At 36.7% G+C, this 20,017-nt stretch overlaps 3 protein-coding genes across 4 annotated transcripts in view; 2 read left to right on the forward strand and 1 right to left on the reverse strand.

Annotated features, from left to right (window-relative positions):
• LOC127166695 (serine/threonine-protein kinase pim-1-like) lies at positions 1–1,991 on the forward strand. The gene is made up of 5 exons (XM_051112167.1): positions 1–286; positions 847–941; positions 1,124–1,174; positions 1,291–1,669; positions 1,780–1,991. The coding sequence occupies exons 1-5, from the start codon at positions 1–3 to the stop codon at positions 1,989–1,991; spliced, it is 1,023 nt and encodes a 340-aa protein (XP_050968124.1).
• Positions 1,992–4,795: 2,804 nt separating this feature from the next.
• On the reverse strand, positions 4,796–12,916 carry ccdc14 (coiled-coil domain containing 14). 2 transcript variants are annotated; one of them, XM_051111597.1, is made up of 14 exons: positions 12,853–12,916; positions 12,655–12,718; positions 12,516–12,571; positions 12,364–12,412; positions 12,176–12,248; positions 11,957–12,094; positions 11,525–11,731; positions 11,263–11,357; positions 10,153–10,795; positions 9,096–9,234; positions 8,719–8,801; positions 8,341–8,517; positions 6,936–7,068; positions 4,796–5,888 (listed from the first exon to the last, which is right to left on the reverse strand). In XM_051111597.1, the coding sequence occupies exons 2-14, from the start codon at positions 12,682–12,684 to the stop codon at positions 5,039–5,041; spliced, it is 2,673 nt and encodes an 890-aa protein (XP_050967554.1). In that variant the 5' UTR covers positions 12,685–12,718; positions 12,853–12,916; the 3' UTR covers positions 4,796–5,038. The 2 variants fall into 2 exon arrangements, with proteins under 2 accessions (XP_050967554.1, XP_050967553.1); XM_051111596.1 differs by having other exon boundaries at positions 11,957–12,097.
• A 4,729-nt stretch (positions 12,917–17,645) lies between these two features.
• Positions 17,646–20,017, forward strand: part of kalrnb (kalirin RhoGEF kinase b) — a 105,035-nt gene continuing 102,663 nt past the window's right edge. Inside the window, exon 1 of the mRNA XM_051112065.1 lies at positions 17,646–18,329. Coding sequence (XP_050968022.1) covers positions 18,260–18,329 — 70 coding nt within the window. The 5' untranslated portion in view covers positions 17,646–18,259. The remainder of the gene's footprint in view (positions 18,330–20,017) is intronic.

Here is a 20,017-nt window from a genome sequence, read left to right on the forward strand (position 1 = left end):
ATGGCACAGAAGAGAAAAAGTTGTTCTGAGAATGAGAATGATTACGATCTGGTGTACAACTTCGACCAAAGTGCACCCCCAACATCCAGCATCAATGTGGCGGTAAACCATCTACGGCCCGTTGATGCTGGTGAGGGAAACGAGAGGCAAATAAGAAAGAGGAGGAAAATTAGCAGTTTTCCAGAGTCGCCATCTCGTCATTTCTCTGACCCGAGAGCCAGCTCAAGTCAGAATGTAAAATTTGAGGACCAGGGCCCTGCGCCGGAATGGCAGAGAAGTACTGAAGGTAAATTTAATGTGATGTGATTGTGAATTTAGTTTTTATACTCCAAGGTCTGTTCATCATTTACAGCTAACATAACATATAATTTAATGGGAAGTTTCTGTACGTTTATGTCCCCTAGGATGGTTTTAACATTAACATCTAACATTTTTATAAACACAAAACACTGTAAAATCGCCATGAAAATGCAATAATTACTTACTATTAATTTGTATTTGATTACAACAAGAATATGGTTAATGTGCTCCTCTTTAGATCCGCATGGTCTTCAGGAACCTCATGCCAGTGGCCCTAATGTCCTCTCCACTGAGAATCAGCAGGTTCAACCTCCTCCAGCTCAAGCCCCCAACAGTAAATTCACCTTCATGTACTTTGTCAAACAATGTTTGTTAATTGTCAACATTAATGTTTTAGGTTAAACATGTATGACTTGAGAGCTGTAACATTTCTTTTAGGTTTTTACAAATATTCCAAATGATAGACAAATACTATATGTTAATTAAAACTACAGGTTTATTAATTATGAGAAGTAGAAAAATGTACAATTATTTTTCTTTTTATAGGTGAAATTTTGAGCCGTTATGAAATCGTCGAAAAGCTTGGTGAGGGAGGATTCGGCGCTGTCTTCGAAGGGATTCGCTTGAAGGATGGCCTCAAGGTTTCATATTTTACTTACACTATCTAGTTAAATTGTTTTGTATCACTGTAGAAAAACTTCTGAGTCCTCGTAATGTGTATTATGTTCGCCATTTAGGGCACTTGGCATGTTTAAAATGTTAAAGATTAATACCTTTGACCTCTGCATGTGTTAATTGTTACAATTTTTTTTTTTTTGATCAGGTGGCACTGAAATTTGCCTTGAAGACAGATGCTATGGAATATATCAGCATTGTAAGTAGGCGGCATTCTTCAATGTTTTGTCGCTTTTTCCATTTAAAGTATATTAATGATAAATTACAGATTTTTTCAAAATGTTCTAACAATTCTAAAAATGGTCGTTCTTCTAGCCTGGTCATCCTGCGCCCCTTCCGTTAGAGGTTGCCCTAATGATGCTTGCTAACAAGGGCCCCAGCGTTCCACAGATAGTTCAGCTGCTGGAGTGGCAGGACCAGGACGGCTACTACATCATGGTTTTGGAACGCCCCTCACCCTGCGAGGATCTGTTTGAATTCCTGGAGCACCAAGGAGGCGTCCTCAGTGAGGACTTAGCCCGGCTTATCATGTGGCAGGTAGCGCAGGCCGCTCACATGTGCTGTCGGCGTGGAGTGCTCCACCGTGATATCAAACTGGAGAACCTGCTATTCAACAAGGAGACTCTTGAAGTCAAACTTATTGACTTCGGGTGCGGGGATCTCCTAAAGACCTCTGCCTTTGAGACTTTTTGGGGTATGTTTTATGTCTTAAACCTGTAGTATTCTAGTGATACATTGTATTTTTAATGTGCATTTTTTCATATGCATCCTTTTGTAACTAGTCAAAAAAATGATCACTTTCAGGCACAGAAATGTACTGCCCTCCTGAGTTTAAAAAGAGTGGCAAGTATCATGGGAAGCCCGCAACTGTATGGTCTCTGGGAGTGCTTTTGTTCGAGTTGGTGTGCGGAGACCCTCCAAAGAACAAAGACCTGAACAAGATTGAGGCGGGCATCTGGTCTAAACCTGGCTTGTCAAAAGGTGAGCTGGCATTTACGATAGCAATTCATTCTTAATCACCCAAAACGTAACAAAGAGACATATTGTCAAAAGTAACACCTGAACCAAGTGATTCTATAAAAGATGCTTAGAATAGTCAAATCTTACAATTTAGGGAGATCAAAGACAGCAGGTGTGAAGTTTAGGCTAATAATCTGACTCTCTCCCATCTTTCTCCACAGATTGCTGCCATTTGATTCAATCCTGCCTGCAGCGGAAGCCAAAGCACCGGATTGGTTTGGGGAAAATCATTCTCCATGACTGGTTTAAGGTACTCATTTCTAAAATGTTTACATTTTTGACTTCCTAGTTTTGTGGAAATCAAATCTCTTTTATGTGATACATTTAGACAATAAACCTGATTTGTGCTTTTGTTTGTGTGGGTGTGTTTCAGGTCACCAAATAAGACATGGCAAGGGGAGAGAATGTACAGTAAATAGTGCAAATGAAATGTACATTTTCACTTCAAAAAAAGCTGTAAAAAATGTTTCTGCCATGGCCAAGTCAGAGCTGGTTCCCAAAGCCACCAGTTCCTGTACCAGAGCTCTTCATCCAGGCTATCCTGGTCACAGCACTCCATTAACTGTCAAACTGATTGACTTAAGGTACAGAGACCTTCTTAAAAATCTGCCTATGATACATTCTAGGGTATGTAATTGTGTTTTAAACCTGTAGTTTGCAACTTAAATTCTAGTGACTAGTCATACTACGTTAATATGCATTCTTCTTGTAACCAATCAAAAAAATCTCTCTTCTTTAGGCACAGAACTGTATTGCCCTTCTAAGTGGCAAATACAGGGCAACTGTGTGTGGAGACCCTCCAAATACTAATGACCTGGACATGATTGACCCAAGCCTCTGGTCTAAACCTAGCTTGTCAAAGGTGAGGTGGCACTTTAAAGAAGGCCAGTTGTTATTCTAAATCACACAAAACAGAACAAAGAAAGAAAACTGGAAATATGATCATGTAGAACGTTTTTCTAAATTTCTGACCTTAGAATAAGCTTAGACTGGGACGGTCAAAGACAGCAGGTGTAAAGTTTAGGGTAATAATGAGACTTTCTCCTCTTCTCCCATGTTTCTGTACAGATTGCTGCCATTTGATTCAGTCCTGTCTGAGGCAGAAGCCAAATCAGCAGTTTGAAAATCATTCTCCTTGACTGGTTTAAGTAAGTTTTAAAGTATTCTGTTTTTCTTTGTTAACTAATTTTGTGCGTTTGTTTTTATACAGTATGTTGTTTATTGTGACATGAGAAGAAATCTGAAGTAAAATGACTTCTGTCTAATATATATGTAGACATATAAACCTAATTTGTGTTTTTTTTTGTGCATGTGTTTCAGGTCAATGAATAAGGCATGGTGAAAAGGGGAGAACATAATAGTGAAAATGAATGTAAATTTCACTTCCAGCACTTCTAGAGCTCCTCAGTCAGCTTAGCATCTTATGGGCCGACATGAGTGTACTCTTCATCCCTTCATGCTTTAGCATCTTGCAAGGCTGGCAAGCCTTGGTACCGTCTAGCACCTGGGCTTGAGACAGTAATATCTGCATATAGCAATATTACTTGTCTAAGGATGTTAAATAATGTCTCAGAGGTTTCTGATGTGATCCCAGACAGAACTGGTGCACCACTTCTAGAGCGTCTTAGTTAGCGTCTTGAAGGCTGAGGTAAGTAGACTCTTCATCCCTCCACACCTTAGCATATTGCAAGGTTCCTGCCATGGTCAACTAGAAGTTTATGTCTCTGGCTTACTAGGCTTTTCTCAGCATAGAGCTTGCTATCGTAACAACCTGGACTGGCCCTGTTGATTCCTGTAATATCCTTCCTAGAGGTACCTACAGTATGAACTTCCCTTCTCTGAGGATTTTTAGCTGCTCCAATAGTTCCTGCCATGATTCGAAGCAGATCTCTTCCTTTCATGACTGCCCTAGAGCACTCTTTAGGTGTGCTTTCTACCATGACCATCCTGTCCCCAAAGGTTCCTGTAATGGTTCCCATCCCAGAGGTTGCTATACAACATGTTTCTGTCAAGTCTGAGCCAGAGATGGTTCCCAAAGCCAGTGCTCGGTATCAAGAATTCCCTGTCAAGGCTGCCTGCCTACATTTCCAGACAAAACAGATCCTGTCGCGCCAATCCCAGAGCTCTCATCTTGGAGATCCTTGTCCCAGCACTCTGTGTCAAAGTCATCCTAGTCTTATATCTATTTCTGTTAGAGCAAATTATGGCACTGAAAATAAATACAAATAAATCAAGCTCTTGCTACCTTGCGTTCAATAGCACAATAAGATGAGTTATAACACATTGATGATCAAAGATTTCTTAATTTGTTTACTGTTAAGCTAACCAAAGGCTTTGTCCACTTTAATATTTATATAAAAAAAAGAAAATAAACCACTTTTATTACAAAAAAATAAATAAATAAATTGGATGACAAACTAACTTAGCAGTTTTGGAAATCAGTGTGCTTTTGGTTAAGAAACTCAAATAACATCTTTCCTTTGTCTCTTGGTACCTTTCACCATGTGAGTTTCAGTTACTAAATTTCCTAACACGGCCTTGGAAGACTTTATGATTTATTAAACCTTTTGATAAATTTCTAAAAATTCAGGAGTCCCCAATAATTAAAGCAAGAAAATAAAAAATGTTTGGAAGAACAAAAAAGGAAGTAGATTAGTAGATTTAAACAACACTAATCTGGTCAATTACTGACTCTTTTTTTTAAACTAGAGAGGATGATCTAATATCTTCAAAAAAGCATTTTGAACACTGACATTCATATGCAAAAGTATTCAAACACAATAAATGAAGTGTTTATCAGCTTTGTGAGCGTTTAATGTTAAAATACAGGACAAAGCGTGACCTGCATGGATTTAATATTCAACATTTTTGTTACACAAGATGGAATCCTAGATAGCTGCAACTTAGTATTAAGAAATGCACTGAGAAATGTAATATTCTTTGATATTTGACATAATTTAATAAAAATAGAGAGACATTTAAAAACATCTACTAATTACATATAATCAAGTTAAAAACACAGTACACACATTAGCATACTGAATTAGTTCTTTAGATCTACTCTCAGTGTCTTCTGCAGACTTTCTATGCTGGCATCTAGTGCTGCAAGCCCATCTCTGAAATTCTGCTCATCCTGTGTGTTAAATGTTGACCAGGAGTTTATGCTCCAATCAGAGGCTAAAGATTTAATATCACAAGAAGAAAAGGTGTTCTCCATCGCTGAAGGGTGTCCAGTGTATGCTGACTGAACACCTATCCTTAGGCATCGACGGGCATGTTGGGATTGCCCCAGATGATAGTTCGGGCTCTTATTTTTCTGATTCAAATGTGGGGCCATACCATGATGATCTGAAATGTAATCTCGGCCATCATTCTTCACATCCTGACTGTGGAGCCCATCTGAGATGTCCAGCTTTTCAAAAGCACGACCCACATTTTCCCTTTGATGCTTGGCTGTTATCAGCTCGTTATAGTGAGTGAGTGGATTACTATGAGCAACTCCTGTGGTAAGTTGCACCACTGGAGTCTCTCTTAAAGGGGCAAACGAATGAGCCACATTCTCAGCTATTGTTTCCAGGGTTGGTCTGTGTATATATGGAGAGCAGACTTTAATGTCTGAGGGCATAAAGTTCACTTTTCCACCATCACACTGACCTGGGTATAATGTCTGGGAACTACAGTCAATTTGTTGGGGAGGAGAGGCCTGTTCACTGCCCTCCAGAGTCTGAAGGTAGGTTTTTACAGAGTTTGAAAGTGTATTGGACACAGTAGTTTCCCTCTGTGCATTTTCGTGCAATTGCAGAACACTCTTGGTAAGCTGAGAGTTTGGTTGACATAAGTCCAGCTGATGAGAGTATTTGCTGGTGTCTTTTGTTTGACTTCTCTGCAGATTTCTGTGTGCATAAAAAAAAAAAAAACAGCCTTTGACCTACATATTCTGTTTCATGTGAGATTACATTTGTAAGCATAATTTCATTGTAGTTTAGATGAGCTGTTCTCAAACCAGGATTTAAATTACATCAGCATCAACAGCATCAAGTACAGTATCAAAATGGCTTATCCTACACACACAAAAAGAAGGGCTTGTCACACAACCTCTCTATATTGACGTACAATTTGGCTTTTTTTAATCAAATGACAGATATTCATCTGTAAAAACAGAGGTTGATTGGCTGCATAGCCTTTAATGTCAACAACAAAACAGAAGCGCTTTCTCCTCCCTTTTAAAGGTCGGTACGTTGGACATCTTAACTTCAAGGAATTATAAGATTTTAGAAAGAAGCTTGAATCAGTTGAACCAAAAGCAAAATGATTCACTGTTTCAAAGCGCCTGCTGGTCAAAAGTGTCCAAATGCAACAAAACTCTAAAACAAGCATAAAAACTCCTTGCAAATGTTTTATTGAAAGTATAGTACACTAAATATAGTGGGGGGAAACTGTGGCTACTCGCTAATGGTTAGTGAGTCTGGCTTGTAACCGAAAGGTTGCGGGTTCAAGTCCCAGGTCCGGCAGGGATTGAAGGTGGGGGGAATGAATAACCAGCGCTCTCTCCACCTTCAATACCGGGCGCCGCAGTGATAACAATATGGCAGTATTACAGAATTCACGTGACTTTGACAGTTTGATACACTGTTTCATAACAATTGATTTATCGACGCCAATAGCCTTGCGGTTAGCGGGTTGACGTATAGCGTCATTGCGCTGTGGGCAACCCAAGTTCGAATCCCGGCTCGTGGACCTTTCCCGATCCCACCCCCCTTCTCTCTCCCACTTGCTTCATGTCCATCTACACTGTCCTATCCAAACAAAGGCAAAAACCACAAAACAATTGATTCACAATATTTTCAAAGTTTCATGAAGCAGTGATTCGAAAGCGTCCATCACTGCTGCTCCCCATGACTTTATCAGATCATAACTAACCCATCAGTTTAGTTAGTCACCTGATGACTTCCTGCAGTCTGCTGATCTCTGCCTCCCTCTGCTGAAGGCTTAAAGTCAATGCAGGCTTCTCAATCTCGTACTTTCCGAGTTTACTCTGGCAATTCTGCATTTCAGCTAATGCCTCACTCACTTCTGCATGGGTAAATAACATGACAGAAAAATATAAATGTAAATTTAAAAGCAGTTGTATTTTTTTAATATTAGTGAAATAAAGATATCTTGAAATATGCATCAAATGTAATGCAGTCATACCTGTTAATATAATGTCGATATAGTATGTATTAAGTCAATTTTACAGAGGAACTCACTTCACAGAACAATAATTTACAGATAATGTACTAACCCCTTGTCAAAGATGTTCATGTCTTTCTTCCTTCAGTCGTAAAGAAATTATGTTTTTTGAGGAAAACATTTCAGGATTTTTCTGCATATAATGGACTTATATGGTGCCCCGATTTCGAACTTCCAAAATGCAGTTTAAATGCGGCTTCAAACGATCCCAAATGTGGTTGTAAATGATCCCAGCCGAGGAAGAAGGGTCTTATCTAGTGAAATGATTGGTTATTTCATTAAAAAAAAAAAAACATTTTAAATACTTTTTAATCTCAAACGCTCGTCTCATCTTGCTCTGCCTGAACTCTGTGTATTCTGGCTCAAGACAGTAAGGGTATGACGAAAAACTCTCATCATATTTTCTCCCTCAACTTCAAAAATCATTTCAAAATCATCCTACATCGTTGCAGAAGTACCAACCCAGTCTTTGCAAAGTAAACATGCAAAGATCAAATACCCTTAACAAAAAAGGTAAAACAGCGATATAGGGCGATTTTAAAGTTGACGGAGAACACGAGATGGGAGTTTTTCAACATACCCTAACTGTCATGAACCGGAAAAACACAGTTCAGGCAGAGTAAGACAAGACAAGCGTTTGACATTAAAAAGTATATAAATTGTTTTGTTCTTATGAAAATAACCGATCGTTTCATTAGATAAGACCCTTATTCCTCGGCTGTGATTGTTTACAACCGCATTTGGGATCGTTTAAAGCTGCATTTAAACTGCATTTTAGAAGTTCAAACTCGGGGCACCATATCAGTCCACTAAATGGAGAAAAATGCTGAAATGTTTTCCTCAAAAAACAATTTCTTTATGACTGACGAAAGAAAGACACGAACATCTTGGATGACAAAGGGGTGAGTACATTATCTTTAAATTTTTGTTCTGGAAGTGGACTTCTCCTTCAAGATTTTTTTTAACAATAGGATAGTATAATATGAAAAAATGCTAAAATGATAACGTTTTACTATAATGTAAAAATTAAAAATAAAACTAAAATAACAATATAATAAATGAAACATGATTTAAAGCTAAAAACAAACCAGCAGTCTAAAATAATACTCTTACCCAGTCTTAGCCGGTTGTTCTCTAACTCACACAAGTCTTTGTGCTGCTTCAGGTCATTGTCTTTGTCCTCCATGGCTTTCCGTAGTCTCATGTTCTCCTGTTGCAGATTATTGAGCTCTCTACGGCTCTCATTTAACTGAGTTTGTAGAGTGAGGTTCAGAGACTGCAACGCAACCACTGTAAAAAAAAAAAAAAAAAAAAAAAAAAGAAAAAACCCATGCCAACAAACACAACGGTTGTTTTCATACATCCACTTGGCTAGACAGAAAATAAAAAAGCTAAATTCTAAGAACATATTTACATATTTGTACATTTAATCTTCCATTGACTTATTAGTTTCTAAGGCAAACCCTTTATAGACAGCATGAAGCCTCTTACCCTCCATGTCGCAGGCCTCCGGCCTGTTCCTCCGTTCTGCTCTCTCTTTCTCTAATAACTGCTGATTAAGTATTCGTAAACGCCTGGGAGACATGCAAATTAATACAAATTAGGCTTGTCAATTTAAGTGTGATTTATTAAGATAAAATAACATGATGAAAATGTAACATAATTAATCTGCATAATGAAGCTTATGTCCAATGCCATGCAAATAAAACAATATATTGCCTTTTAAGGTTGTTTTTTGTACATTACTCAATGCTTTTGCCTGCCGCAATAAAGACTCTGAATTAACTTGATTTTTGATTTGGAAGCTTTTCTCATCACATATTGATAAATGAGATTAGTTTTTAGTTTAGAGCTAACAAGCTGCTAACCTTCTCAGCTGTACATTCTCACTCCTGAGTGGCTGTAAGGCGAGCGCAATCTCAGCCTGGATGTTGGTGCTGCCCACCATGACAGGAAGTAGTGAGATGCTCTGCTCCACCTCAGAAATCAGCCGCACAGCATCACTGTCTGCACAGAAGAGTTAACGATAATATGTGAAACTAACACACACTCTGCTTATTGGCAGTTTATAGAATCTGCAACACCAGCAATTCGATCCTTAGGTGATTTGATACTCTAAAGGTCCAATTTTTTATTATGTTACAGAGAGTGAATTAGATAACCATCTCAAATTTGAAATGGGGTATCAGCTTTCATTAATCAGACCTAGAGATCAGGACAGAAGGGAAGAATGGAAGACATCCCTGTAATAAGATCTTGACGACAACAACATACAAAGAACAAGAAATTTTAAAAGATATGCCGACAAACGTCTGCTTGTTTTTGCTCTGTATGATATTCTTCTTGTTCCACAGAAAAAAGAACATCATATAGGTTTGGAACAACTAAACTGTATGTAAAGTAAATAACAGAATTTTAACTTTTTTGAGATTTGCTAAATCTAATATGTTACCTTGGACCACAAAACTAGTCATAAGGGTCAGTTATTTATACATCATCTGAAAACTGAATGAATAAGCTTTCCATTGATGTATGGTTTGTTAGGACATGACTATATTTGGCCGAGATGCAACAATTTAAAAATCTGGAATCTGAGAGTGCAAAAAAAAAAAAAAAAAAAAATCAAAATATTGAGAAAATCGCCTTTAAAGTTGTCCAAATGAAGTTTTTAGCAATGCATATTACTAATTAAAAATTAAGTTTTTATATATTTACAGTAGGAAATGTAAAAAATATCTACAGGGAAGATGTGCTTTACTTAATATCCTAATGATTTTTGGCATAAAAGAAAAAAATAATAATTTTGACCAGTACAATTTATTGTTTGCTATTGCTACAACTACTGATCCAGAGTCACATATAATATGAAGATGGATGGAAAGTCAAAGCAAGGAAAAGAAGAGAAATTTCATAAAATATCCTCACCCTGATTAGCAACTAAAGTCTTCAGCTCTCCCAGCAGATATTTAACAGTCATCACTTTTTGTGCAGTTTTCTCTGGACTGGTGGGATTGGCTTTGTGAGTCAGAACTGTTAATTTCTCAGTGCTGATGTCTCTGACAGGTGTAGTGTCCATCCCATCCTTATGTTCATCCTCTGCATTCATTCCACCCTCTTTTGAACTTTCTTTAGAATGTATCTCCTGTTCCTGGTCACTGCAAATAATCAGTACTGGTCCATCTGGGTTAGTTTGAGACTGGCTGGGCACCTGGTTGGACACCTGTGTTTCTAGCACTGCAGATGAGGGACAGTTCGAGGACCCAGTGGATGATGCCAAAGGAACACTTGGCCCTACTGATTCCACCTGATGGACACTGCAGATTGGGCCAGTGATTATAGGTACCCCATGCCCTACTAAAGTGGAGGATCCATTTTGGACAGGAGAAACGGTAGCTAGAGACTGTGATTGGACTGCAGGTGGCATGGAAAAAGCACCAGCATATTGAGTTGGGGTGGTAGACTTTTCTATAGATCCATGAGGGCAGATTGGGGTGGCAGCACTCATGGCCCTCAACTGATGAATCTCCCCAGATAAGCTACCACTGCTCAGCACACATTTTGAAGTACACTGGACAACAGAGAAAGGAGCAAAGAAAGTAAGACAAATAGGGAGTAAAAAGTGTCAGGGTGTACACAGCAGTTGTTTACAACATTGATAATACAATACATTTCTTAGGCATTTATTTTCTTTATCTTACGAAATTATTTTAATCTTTATTATTTAAGTGCTGTTTGCATAATTTCTGAAAGATCACTCTGAAGACTGGAGAAATTGCTGCTAAAAATTCAGCTTTTCCATCTACGGGATGAAAAAAATATTAAAATAGAAAACAGTCATTTTAAATTAAATTAAATTAAATTTAAATTTAAATTAAATCTTAATTTGGGTGATTTTATCATCTATGTACATATTGATGATATATATGTATATATATATATATATATATACAAATGTAATTAATGTAATGGATTATTTGTTTAATTTGTTGACAGCCCTCACTGTTTGCATAGTGGATTTTAGTGCAGTAGACATACAGGTTCACTGTGAGCTGATCCAGGTCTCTGAGGACTCAATGCAGGTGTGGATGTAGTCAGCCGACAGTTAAATACAGTGGATGTGTGAACCTGACCTGCAAACAGAGAGAGGAACCATATGGAGATGATATCAGTAGTTTATCAAAGTAGTAACACTGAATATAGCAAGACATTAGACATTTTTATAAATGATCATTATGATTTTAATATTATTAAATTGTATATTCACTTATTAATATTAAATGTGAATCTGTCTGGTTACCCGAAGATGGAATATTACAGCTAGCAGCAGGCTGAGAGCAGGCCAAAGGAAGTGAGTTTTGCTGTTCGTGTTCTGCTTGTGTTACAGGGGTCGGTCCTGAAGGATGATCCTGTGACACCTGCACCCGTCTGATCCCAAGGTTCAGATCGTGACGCCCTGCTGAACTCGGGTGACAATTGGCAGATGGAACTGTCTTCTTGACTGGAGCTACAGTAAGAAAAGTACAAAAGGTTGTGATCTTCAAGTATCTTATGCTTCTGCAAATGACTTTTAACAAAAAGCAATCACCTGTTTCTACTGTGGCATTCTCACAAAAGGTTTTTTACAACAAAGGATGGAAATTAAATAACACATTTATCACAAACATGTAGAAATTGTTGCAGAATTTGTTTTGATAAATTGAAAAAGGTACGATCTATTTGAAGACGTTACCTGGCCTTTTGTTTGCATGTATAACTGTGTTTGTCTTCTTCCCATGCTTTTTCCTGTCATTTTCAATTTTTCTTGATAAATTCTTGGTTTTGGATTTGAAGGTGCAGGTTTTGGTTCCCTGTGGTTTGGGCTTTGATTCTGCTGCGTGAAGATTATTGATCTCATCACTACTCAATTGCTAAACATGAAAAATAAAGTCTGAATTTGTAAATACAATACCTGCTTGTTCAGCTTGAAGTATCCCGTTGAGTAAAGCAGCACATCGATCGAGTCCCTTGTGTATTGTTGTCACCTGGATGCAATTTTCAATGTGAAAGAAATGTCATTATGAGTTTAAAACTCATTTCACTGATTCTCAGTTCTGTTCAGGTTATTTATACACTACTTCTAGTCTGAGGCTTCTTTACCTGATCTTCAGAGTCTGTAGAATAAAGAGAATATGCCGGTTCAACAACCCTAAACCAAACACCATTTCTGTATGTTAAATGTTTGTTTCAAATATTTAGAAAAATCTAAATTCATGCAGTATGAATAGGATTTCTGTTAGCCTTTTTGTTACCTTTTCTTGTGTATTTGTCCACGTCCAGAAGCTGTCAGCCTACCTGATGAGACCACCTGCAAAACATAATTTGCTTTAGTAATAAAACAATGCACAATAATTTAAAAAAATAAATAAAACAATAGTTTGCAACCACTACCTTTGGTCTTGATACTCCCTGTCTTGCCATATTTGATTAAATCTGCAAAATTCACCAAGTTCACCTACCAAACAGCAAATATTTGTTTATTATAATCATATAGGTCTTATTGTATTTATTAACTTGAAAAACGTAAAGGCCAAATGGCAAATCAAACTGTAGTAATCTACAAACTAAAGTATAAAAAGCAAAACAAACCGCTTATGTTAAAATCACCCTAGTAGTTCAGTTTGCGTTCAAAACGGAAGCTGAGTGCCCTGGACCAATAGAACAACAGTCAGTTTTAATCTGTGGATTTCATTGGTGGATTACGGTAAAATCTTTTCAAACCTTTCATCTATTGGTTTCAGCCTATGTCAATCATATGAGCACTAGCCACTCAGACTCCTCAGTTTTGGCTAACGCCCATTTACGGCTTCAGACGCCAAAAAAGGTGTTTCTATGGAGATGTAAAGGCGGAATAATATGTCTGTTACCGATATTTCGCGGTTTTGTAAAATGATTTTCCCGCGTGTCAGTTCTAGAAGCGAGTGAGCCTATTTTTTATTACAAAATTTTCTACTTTGCTGCTTAAAAATTTTATTCTCCATTATGCATATTTGTTTTTGTTTCATAAATAATATAATTATTATATTTAAACATTAGAAAGAGAGTGAGGGAGAGACATGCATAAAATGGGTAAATAACATATTTTTTTATTTTTATTTTCAGTATCTTTGTAAACAGTCAATATGTTAGCACAAGTAGTTTCATGTAGTTTTCGTTTAATTCTAGTGAAATGAAATCGGTCAGCAGAAGTGGTCCACCATATTTGTTAATCAGACAATATTGACATGTCAAAGCAGAGTGCTGAATACCCAGCACTACATCCAGTCTTGTGAGAGAACAATAATGCTAAAAACCCTGAACGCTATTTTTGACTGGTGTGTTTATTGCCTCTAGGGTAATGGGGTAGATGAGGTTTCAGTCTGTTCTCTTCCTCTCGTTATCCCATTAAATTCTCATCCAAAACACATTTTATCCCTATTGATGAAATCAGACACCCACACCATGCCATATGCCTTCCTGTGATGAAAGAAATCATAGAGGCTTTCCAAAGGGAAAGGTGACTAAGAGCTATTCATAAACCGATTTATGCAGTCAAAAATATTGAGGATTCACCAGGTACAGCTTTTATGTATTTGGTTTGATTGTTTATAATCTTTTACCTAGCTTTGAACAATTATACTACCAGTCAAAAGTTTTTGAACAGTAAGATTTTTAATTCTTTTAAAGAAGTATCTTCTGCTTTCCAAGCCTGCATTTATTTGATCCAAAGTACAGCAAAAAAAAAAAAAAAAGTAAAATATTGAAAAATGTGAAAATTTTTACTATTTAAAATATGTTTTCTATTTGAATATATTTTAAAATATTATTTATTCCTGTGATTGCAAAGCTGAATTTTTAGCATCATTACCCTAGTTACATAATCCTTCAGAAATAATTCTACTATTTTGATTTTTTGCTAAAAGAAAAACTTTTATTATTATTGTGTTAAAAACAGCTGAGTAGATTTTTTTTCAGGTTTCTTTGATGAATAGAGAGTTCAAAAGAATTAGTATTAATTTCTGTAATTTCTATAATAAAAATGCTTTATATTTCAGATAAATGCTGGGGCCAGTTGCATAAACTTAACCTAAGACAGTGTCTTAAGAATTAGTCTGGCCAACTAGCAGTTAGCCAAGGGGTAATCAGTCTCTTTTTTTATTCAACTTAAACTAATCTACATTTTTATGTTATGCAACTGAATTTTAAAAATTCTGAAAAAAGGTACTCAACTGTTTTAAATATTGATAATAATAATAACAGTAATAGTAATAAATGTTTTTAATCAGCAAATCAGCACATTATAATGTAGAAAGTTGAAAATCATAATGTAATGATGCTGAAAATTTACCTTTGATCACAGGAATAAATTACATTTTTAAAATATATTCAAATAGAAAGCAGTTGTTTTAGTATAAATATTTCACAGCTTTTGCTGTATTTTGTAACAGGCTTGGTTTAAAAAAACATTTAAAATCTTTTGACTGATAGTGTACATCTACAAAATTTTTAGTTACGCTTATTATATTATATAAGTTATTATATAAGTTATAGAGAGTTATGTCATCCTGGGTCTGTGAAACCTTTCTGTAGATGTACCGGTCATAGAACATCTCAAATGGCAAACATCAGAGTACACACATGGGGTCATTGTTCAGTATAAAGCATGCATGAGTCATAGCATTTCTATCATTTTATATATTTTTATTTCATTTGATGTAAACCATGAATTCAGTTCATTCGGTTCTATAGTATTATTCATCCCCTTTCAGGTAACTGCAATTCACAGTCAAGTGTATGCTCACCTTTGCATGCACAGCAGTGAAAAATTCAGGTTCCATTAAAGAACCATTAAATCAGAGATGCATTAAATCAAGCATAGCGAGCACTTTTCTAACTGGCAGAGGGTTTCCCTGGACCACTGCTCTGAAGTACCTGGAACAGAAGATCCTGTCCTCACAAACTTTGCCCTGCATAGTCTTAAGAATATAAATTCTTCCTTATGAATGTTTGATGACCTATAGATTTGTGTTCTGCTTTCTCAGCAGGTTAAGTAAATCTACATAAAGTGATGTGAAGGTAGGCACTGCCTAGACCGCTCAATAATGTTCTCCAGCTGGGTTTTGATGACATCCTTCTGGAAGGATGATCACCTGCTTTGGTGTAAAGGCCTTTAAAAAAGACCTATCCTACACCAATCAATCCATCTGATACAGATTAATTTAATAATAGCAAAATTAGACAAAAAAAATTGTGTTTACTAAGAACACTGCATGCTTTAAATTAAATTGCTTGCAAAGAGAATAAACCATTCTTAAGTTTATCTTTGTATCATTCCTTCTAAGAACCACAATGAGGCCTCTACGACACCACATTTACTCAAGAGGGCAGCATTTCACCATCTGTGAACACATTTTCCTAATAGCCTCAGATTTTCTAAGAAAACATTTATCATTGCATTTAAGTTCTACAGAAGACCGATTAATCATTTTAATATTGTCTTACAATCAGCAAGTCATACTGGTAGTACAATCATTCAGTGGGCCCATGTCGGTATTTGTTTTCGCAGATGTTGAATTCACCCTGTGCAAAAACCTGAATCACAGGAAGACCAAATTTCCTGGTTAGAGTCGACAGGGCTATTTAACGTCCAGAAACAACACAGTTGTGTCCACGTCCAAGCATACTTTTGATTTCTAAATGAAAATTCTCATTTGTAAGAGCGTGTGGTGATTGACAGTAGTGCTAGCTGGCACATTCTCACCGAACAAAATAAACATTGTTACAACTAAAGTTTTTCTAGACTATATTGATTCTGATTATAGGTGCAAGTTCTCTGACACAATGACACAATACTATAATATTACTGTATGTGTGCACTACTATAGACATGAATTAAAATTTCGAATCCCTATTTTACTATAGACCTGCAGGTTACTTCCGGTTCATTTGAGGAACCCTGACAGTACTGGAACATTTTAATGTTTTCATTGTTCCACTTGTTGGTGTTTGCAGCGTTCTGATGGAGCAGGGATTTTATTTATTTACTTACTTACTTACTTATTTGTTTATATATTTAAAGTTAGAGCATGTAAACTGTAAAAAATAAAAAACACAATTTGTTGAGTCAGCTTAAAATAATTTGTTACCCTGCTGCCTTAAAATTTTAAGTTCAGTCAACTAAAATAAGTTTAGTCAACTTGAAATGTTAAGTTGTACTAAGTAACAACTTAGATATTTGTGTTTGCTAAACTTAACAGATGGGTAAGTAACCCAGCTGCCTTAAAATTTTAAGTTGATTCAACTCAAATATCTAAGTTGTCACTTAGTATAATTTAACATTTCAAGTTGAATAAACTTTTTTTTTTTTGAGTTGACTGAACATAAAATGTTAAGGCAGCCAGGTTACAAATTATTTTAAGTTGACTCAACAAATTGTTTTTTACAGTGTAGGAGCGTTTTTCGCTTAAAAAAGATCACTCGGAGCAGGGTTTCTCTCAGCGACCAGCAGAGATTGAAAAATGGAATTCCTGGAGTGGATTAAGAGCTATGGAACGCCTTCGCTTTAAGCTGAGAGGAAAATCTGTAACTCCGCTCCACTCATCTGTTCCAGACTATGATTTGGGTTTCTTTTTTGTAACCATTTTCGTTCATGACTAAAAAATAATACTGGTCGTTTTCTTCTGGAATAATTTGATAAATCGCGATTAATCGTTGTCGCACTACATATCAAATTCATCCAAAATAATGTTTTTTGTGTGTGTGTGTGTGTGTGTTTTTCATCAAAATTATGTTTTTGTGTACATAATATATATTGTGTGTCTACTATGTAGGCTCTTTATTTATTATGTATATATAAATACACATGCATGCATATATTTAAGAAAATATATGTTTATATATTGAATACATTTATGTATAATATAAATACATTTAATTTTTTAAATATATACTGTTAGTATGTGTCTTTATGCATAATACATATACACAGTACACGCACATATATAAACAAAAACTTTTATTTTGGATGCGATTAATCGCGATTAATTGTTGCCCAGTACTTGTTTATAAAATTAAAATACTTATGCAGTATAATAGCTTAATATAAATATAACATTATTATTAACAAGGTTAATAAATATGACATCAAATAAACTTAGATTTAAGCTTAAATCTATATTCGAAAATTATAATTTCACAGAATACCTACTATGTTTTTTTTTTTTTAAAGAATAACATGACCAACATTTTAAATATCATTTAATATTCAGTGAACCATTTTTATAGAAAACTGCAAATAAGTTTCAGAGGAGGTTCCAATGATAAAAGCTTCCTAACAGACCGCGATTCATTGAATCTAATTAGTAAGCATCCCTTTAACAGGACCGTATGGTGATGGTTGGGGTTCTCCGGCCTCTTGAAAAATACACACACCCCATTATTAGGAAGCGCTTGAGCGCATCAGGAGGACAGATTGGTCCAGTTCTCCACGCTGCACCACAATAAAGAACCTCTTTCGCGCTAGAACGATTGTCTGTGCCTCTATAACAGTCGTTGCATTAGCTGCATTGTTTCGTCTGTAATAGTGGGAGCCCATCGTGGGAGGCAATTTGCGGTTCGCTCGGTCAGTGTAGGGAAGCGCTGCCATTATATCCACTGGGTTGTGCGAGGCATCGAACGGATGGAGGAATATACTACGGGTGGAGGAGGAACGGATGAATAAGGGATTTTATGAGACATTGCATACGCGTTTTTTACGGCTCTGTCTATCGGGGTTCCCCCAGCAGTTGTCTTGCAGAGGCGGGTAGGCTTAAACAATAGCGCCCGGAGGAGCGCTGGATACAGTATCGCTGAGCGCAGAACCTCGGGCATCATCATCATCATCATCATTCACTACTACGAGCGTTCACCAATGGAGACGGCCACGCGCTCCAGTGTTCTTCACACATAGATTGCAAAGATCCGTAGGTGTAAAATCTGACCATCATCATAATCATCATCGGTGGAAACATATCCTGCAATGATGAATTCTGCCGAGGCGGCTGAGGAAGGACCGAACGATCCAGATACGGAGCCGTTTTTCAAAACAGGTAGTCCTATTATATGCTTTTGTTACATTGGATGTCAGTGAGTTTCGGTGCATCCGTCCGCACATGCACTTGGAGGTTGCATTGCTGAGTTTAACAGCATTAGAAGCTGTCAGATGTGTCCCATTATGTCCGAATGGCATAATTTAGCGGTCTGGTTGTGCATCACACCCTTCACATAGGCTATTGCATACAATGTAGAGCCTGCGATGCATGTGTGATAAAACTGCCATATTCCTCAAAAGCCTGTGTGTGATTTTCATATGTGCTTTGGCACGTTCAACGCCCTTACATTGCACGTCTGGGTTATTGTGCACAAGAGCAAGGAATCCCCCTGTAAATAGGATGCTGCCTCACCTGTCACTTTTTCTCACACCTTCAACACATTCTCTAATTACGTTACTATCACCTCTGGACGCGCCGGGGATCGCGCTGTGCGGCGCCGCGGAGGGCGCGGGAGTGGCTCAGCCTTTTGTCGGTCGTGACATTGATTCATGTTTCTGAGCCTGAAGCCTGTTGATTCAAACAAACAGCAGATAGTGCTGTACTTCTTTTACGCGAGAAACAGGAAAGCGTTTTAATACGAGAGATGCATGAAGGGCATCTGCTCTTCTGCATCCAGCCAAGCCCCTCATGTCCACCCTGACATCTCCACCAGCTGTGGTTCAGTGATTTTATCCACTTTTATGTACTAGAGATTCACCAGTGCATGAGCTATGACCCTTAAAACTGACCCACTTCTATTTTGCCTAGTAACATAAGCCAGTAATGCACATGTACTGTATGTAAGTTCCCTATGTAAAGCTCTGTGTGCTTCTGTGTTGGAATGTGAACATCCATCTATGCATGTCATACTGTATGAGTATGCACTGATATGGTGTGCACTTGCTGTGTTTTGTGAATACATGTATATTATGTGTCACTTGCATCTATCTTGGTGTGGTGGATGGTGTTTGTTTACATGCAAATATACACTGTAACATACATATGAGTGTCTGCACACTTGCAGTTATTTTACGCTTTATATAATTACTATATGAACAGAGATGGCTGAACATGGTCATATGGATACGTTTTTAGAGCTGGTTGTCACTTTTCACTCCAGTTAATTTTTCTATTATATTCATACATGCATTATGCCTTACATGCATTTCTGTCGTAATTGCACAGATAAAAAGATACAGTTAATTTGACCCATATTGAACCACATTTGCCCCAGTAGCGGATCAAAATATATGAGAAGTTGTTCCACCTAGAATATGCCTTTATAGCATATTATAGGATTTTTCAGTAATAAATACATTTTTAAAAATAAGTTCAAAACATTTATTGTAAAAGCAAAAATGAAACATGTAACATACAAAAATATCCAAAATATTACTATTGTTTTTTAAACAGACACTGTAAGAAATAAATTGTGTAAAATGACAACATTTGAAACACATGACAACATGCTCCAACCTAAAATTGACTGAAAAATGCCTTTGTTGTAAAAAGAACACATTGTATTTTTATTTATTTATATATATTTTTTTTGCATTAAAGGATTGGTTCACTTCCAGAACAAAAATTTACAGGTAATGTACTCACCACCTTGTCATCCAAGATGTTCATGTCTTTCTTTCTTCAGTCGTAAATAAATAATGTTTTTTGAGGAAAATGTTTCCGGATTTCTCTCCATGTAATGGACT

This window comes from Labeo rohita, chromosome 6 (genome assembly GCF_022985175.1).
Source record: "Labeo rohita strain BAU-BD-2019 chromosome 6, IGBB_LRoh.1.0, whole genome shotgun sequence".
Lineage (NCBI taxonomy): Eukaryota > Metazoa > Chordata > Actinopteri > Cypriniformes > Cyprinidae > Labeo > Labeo rohita.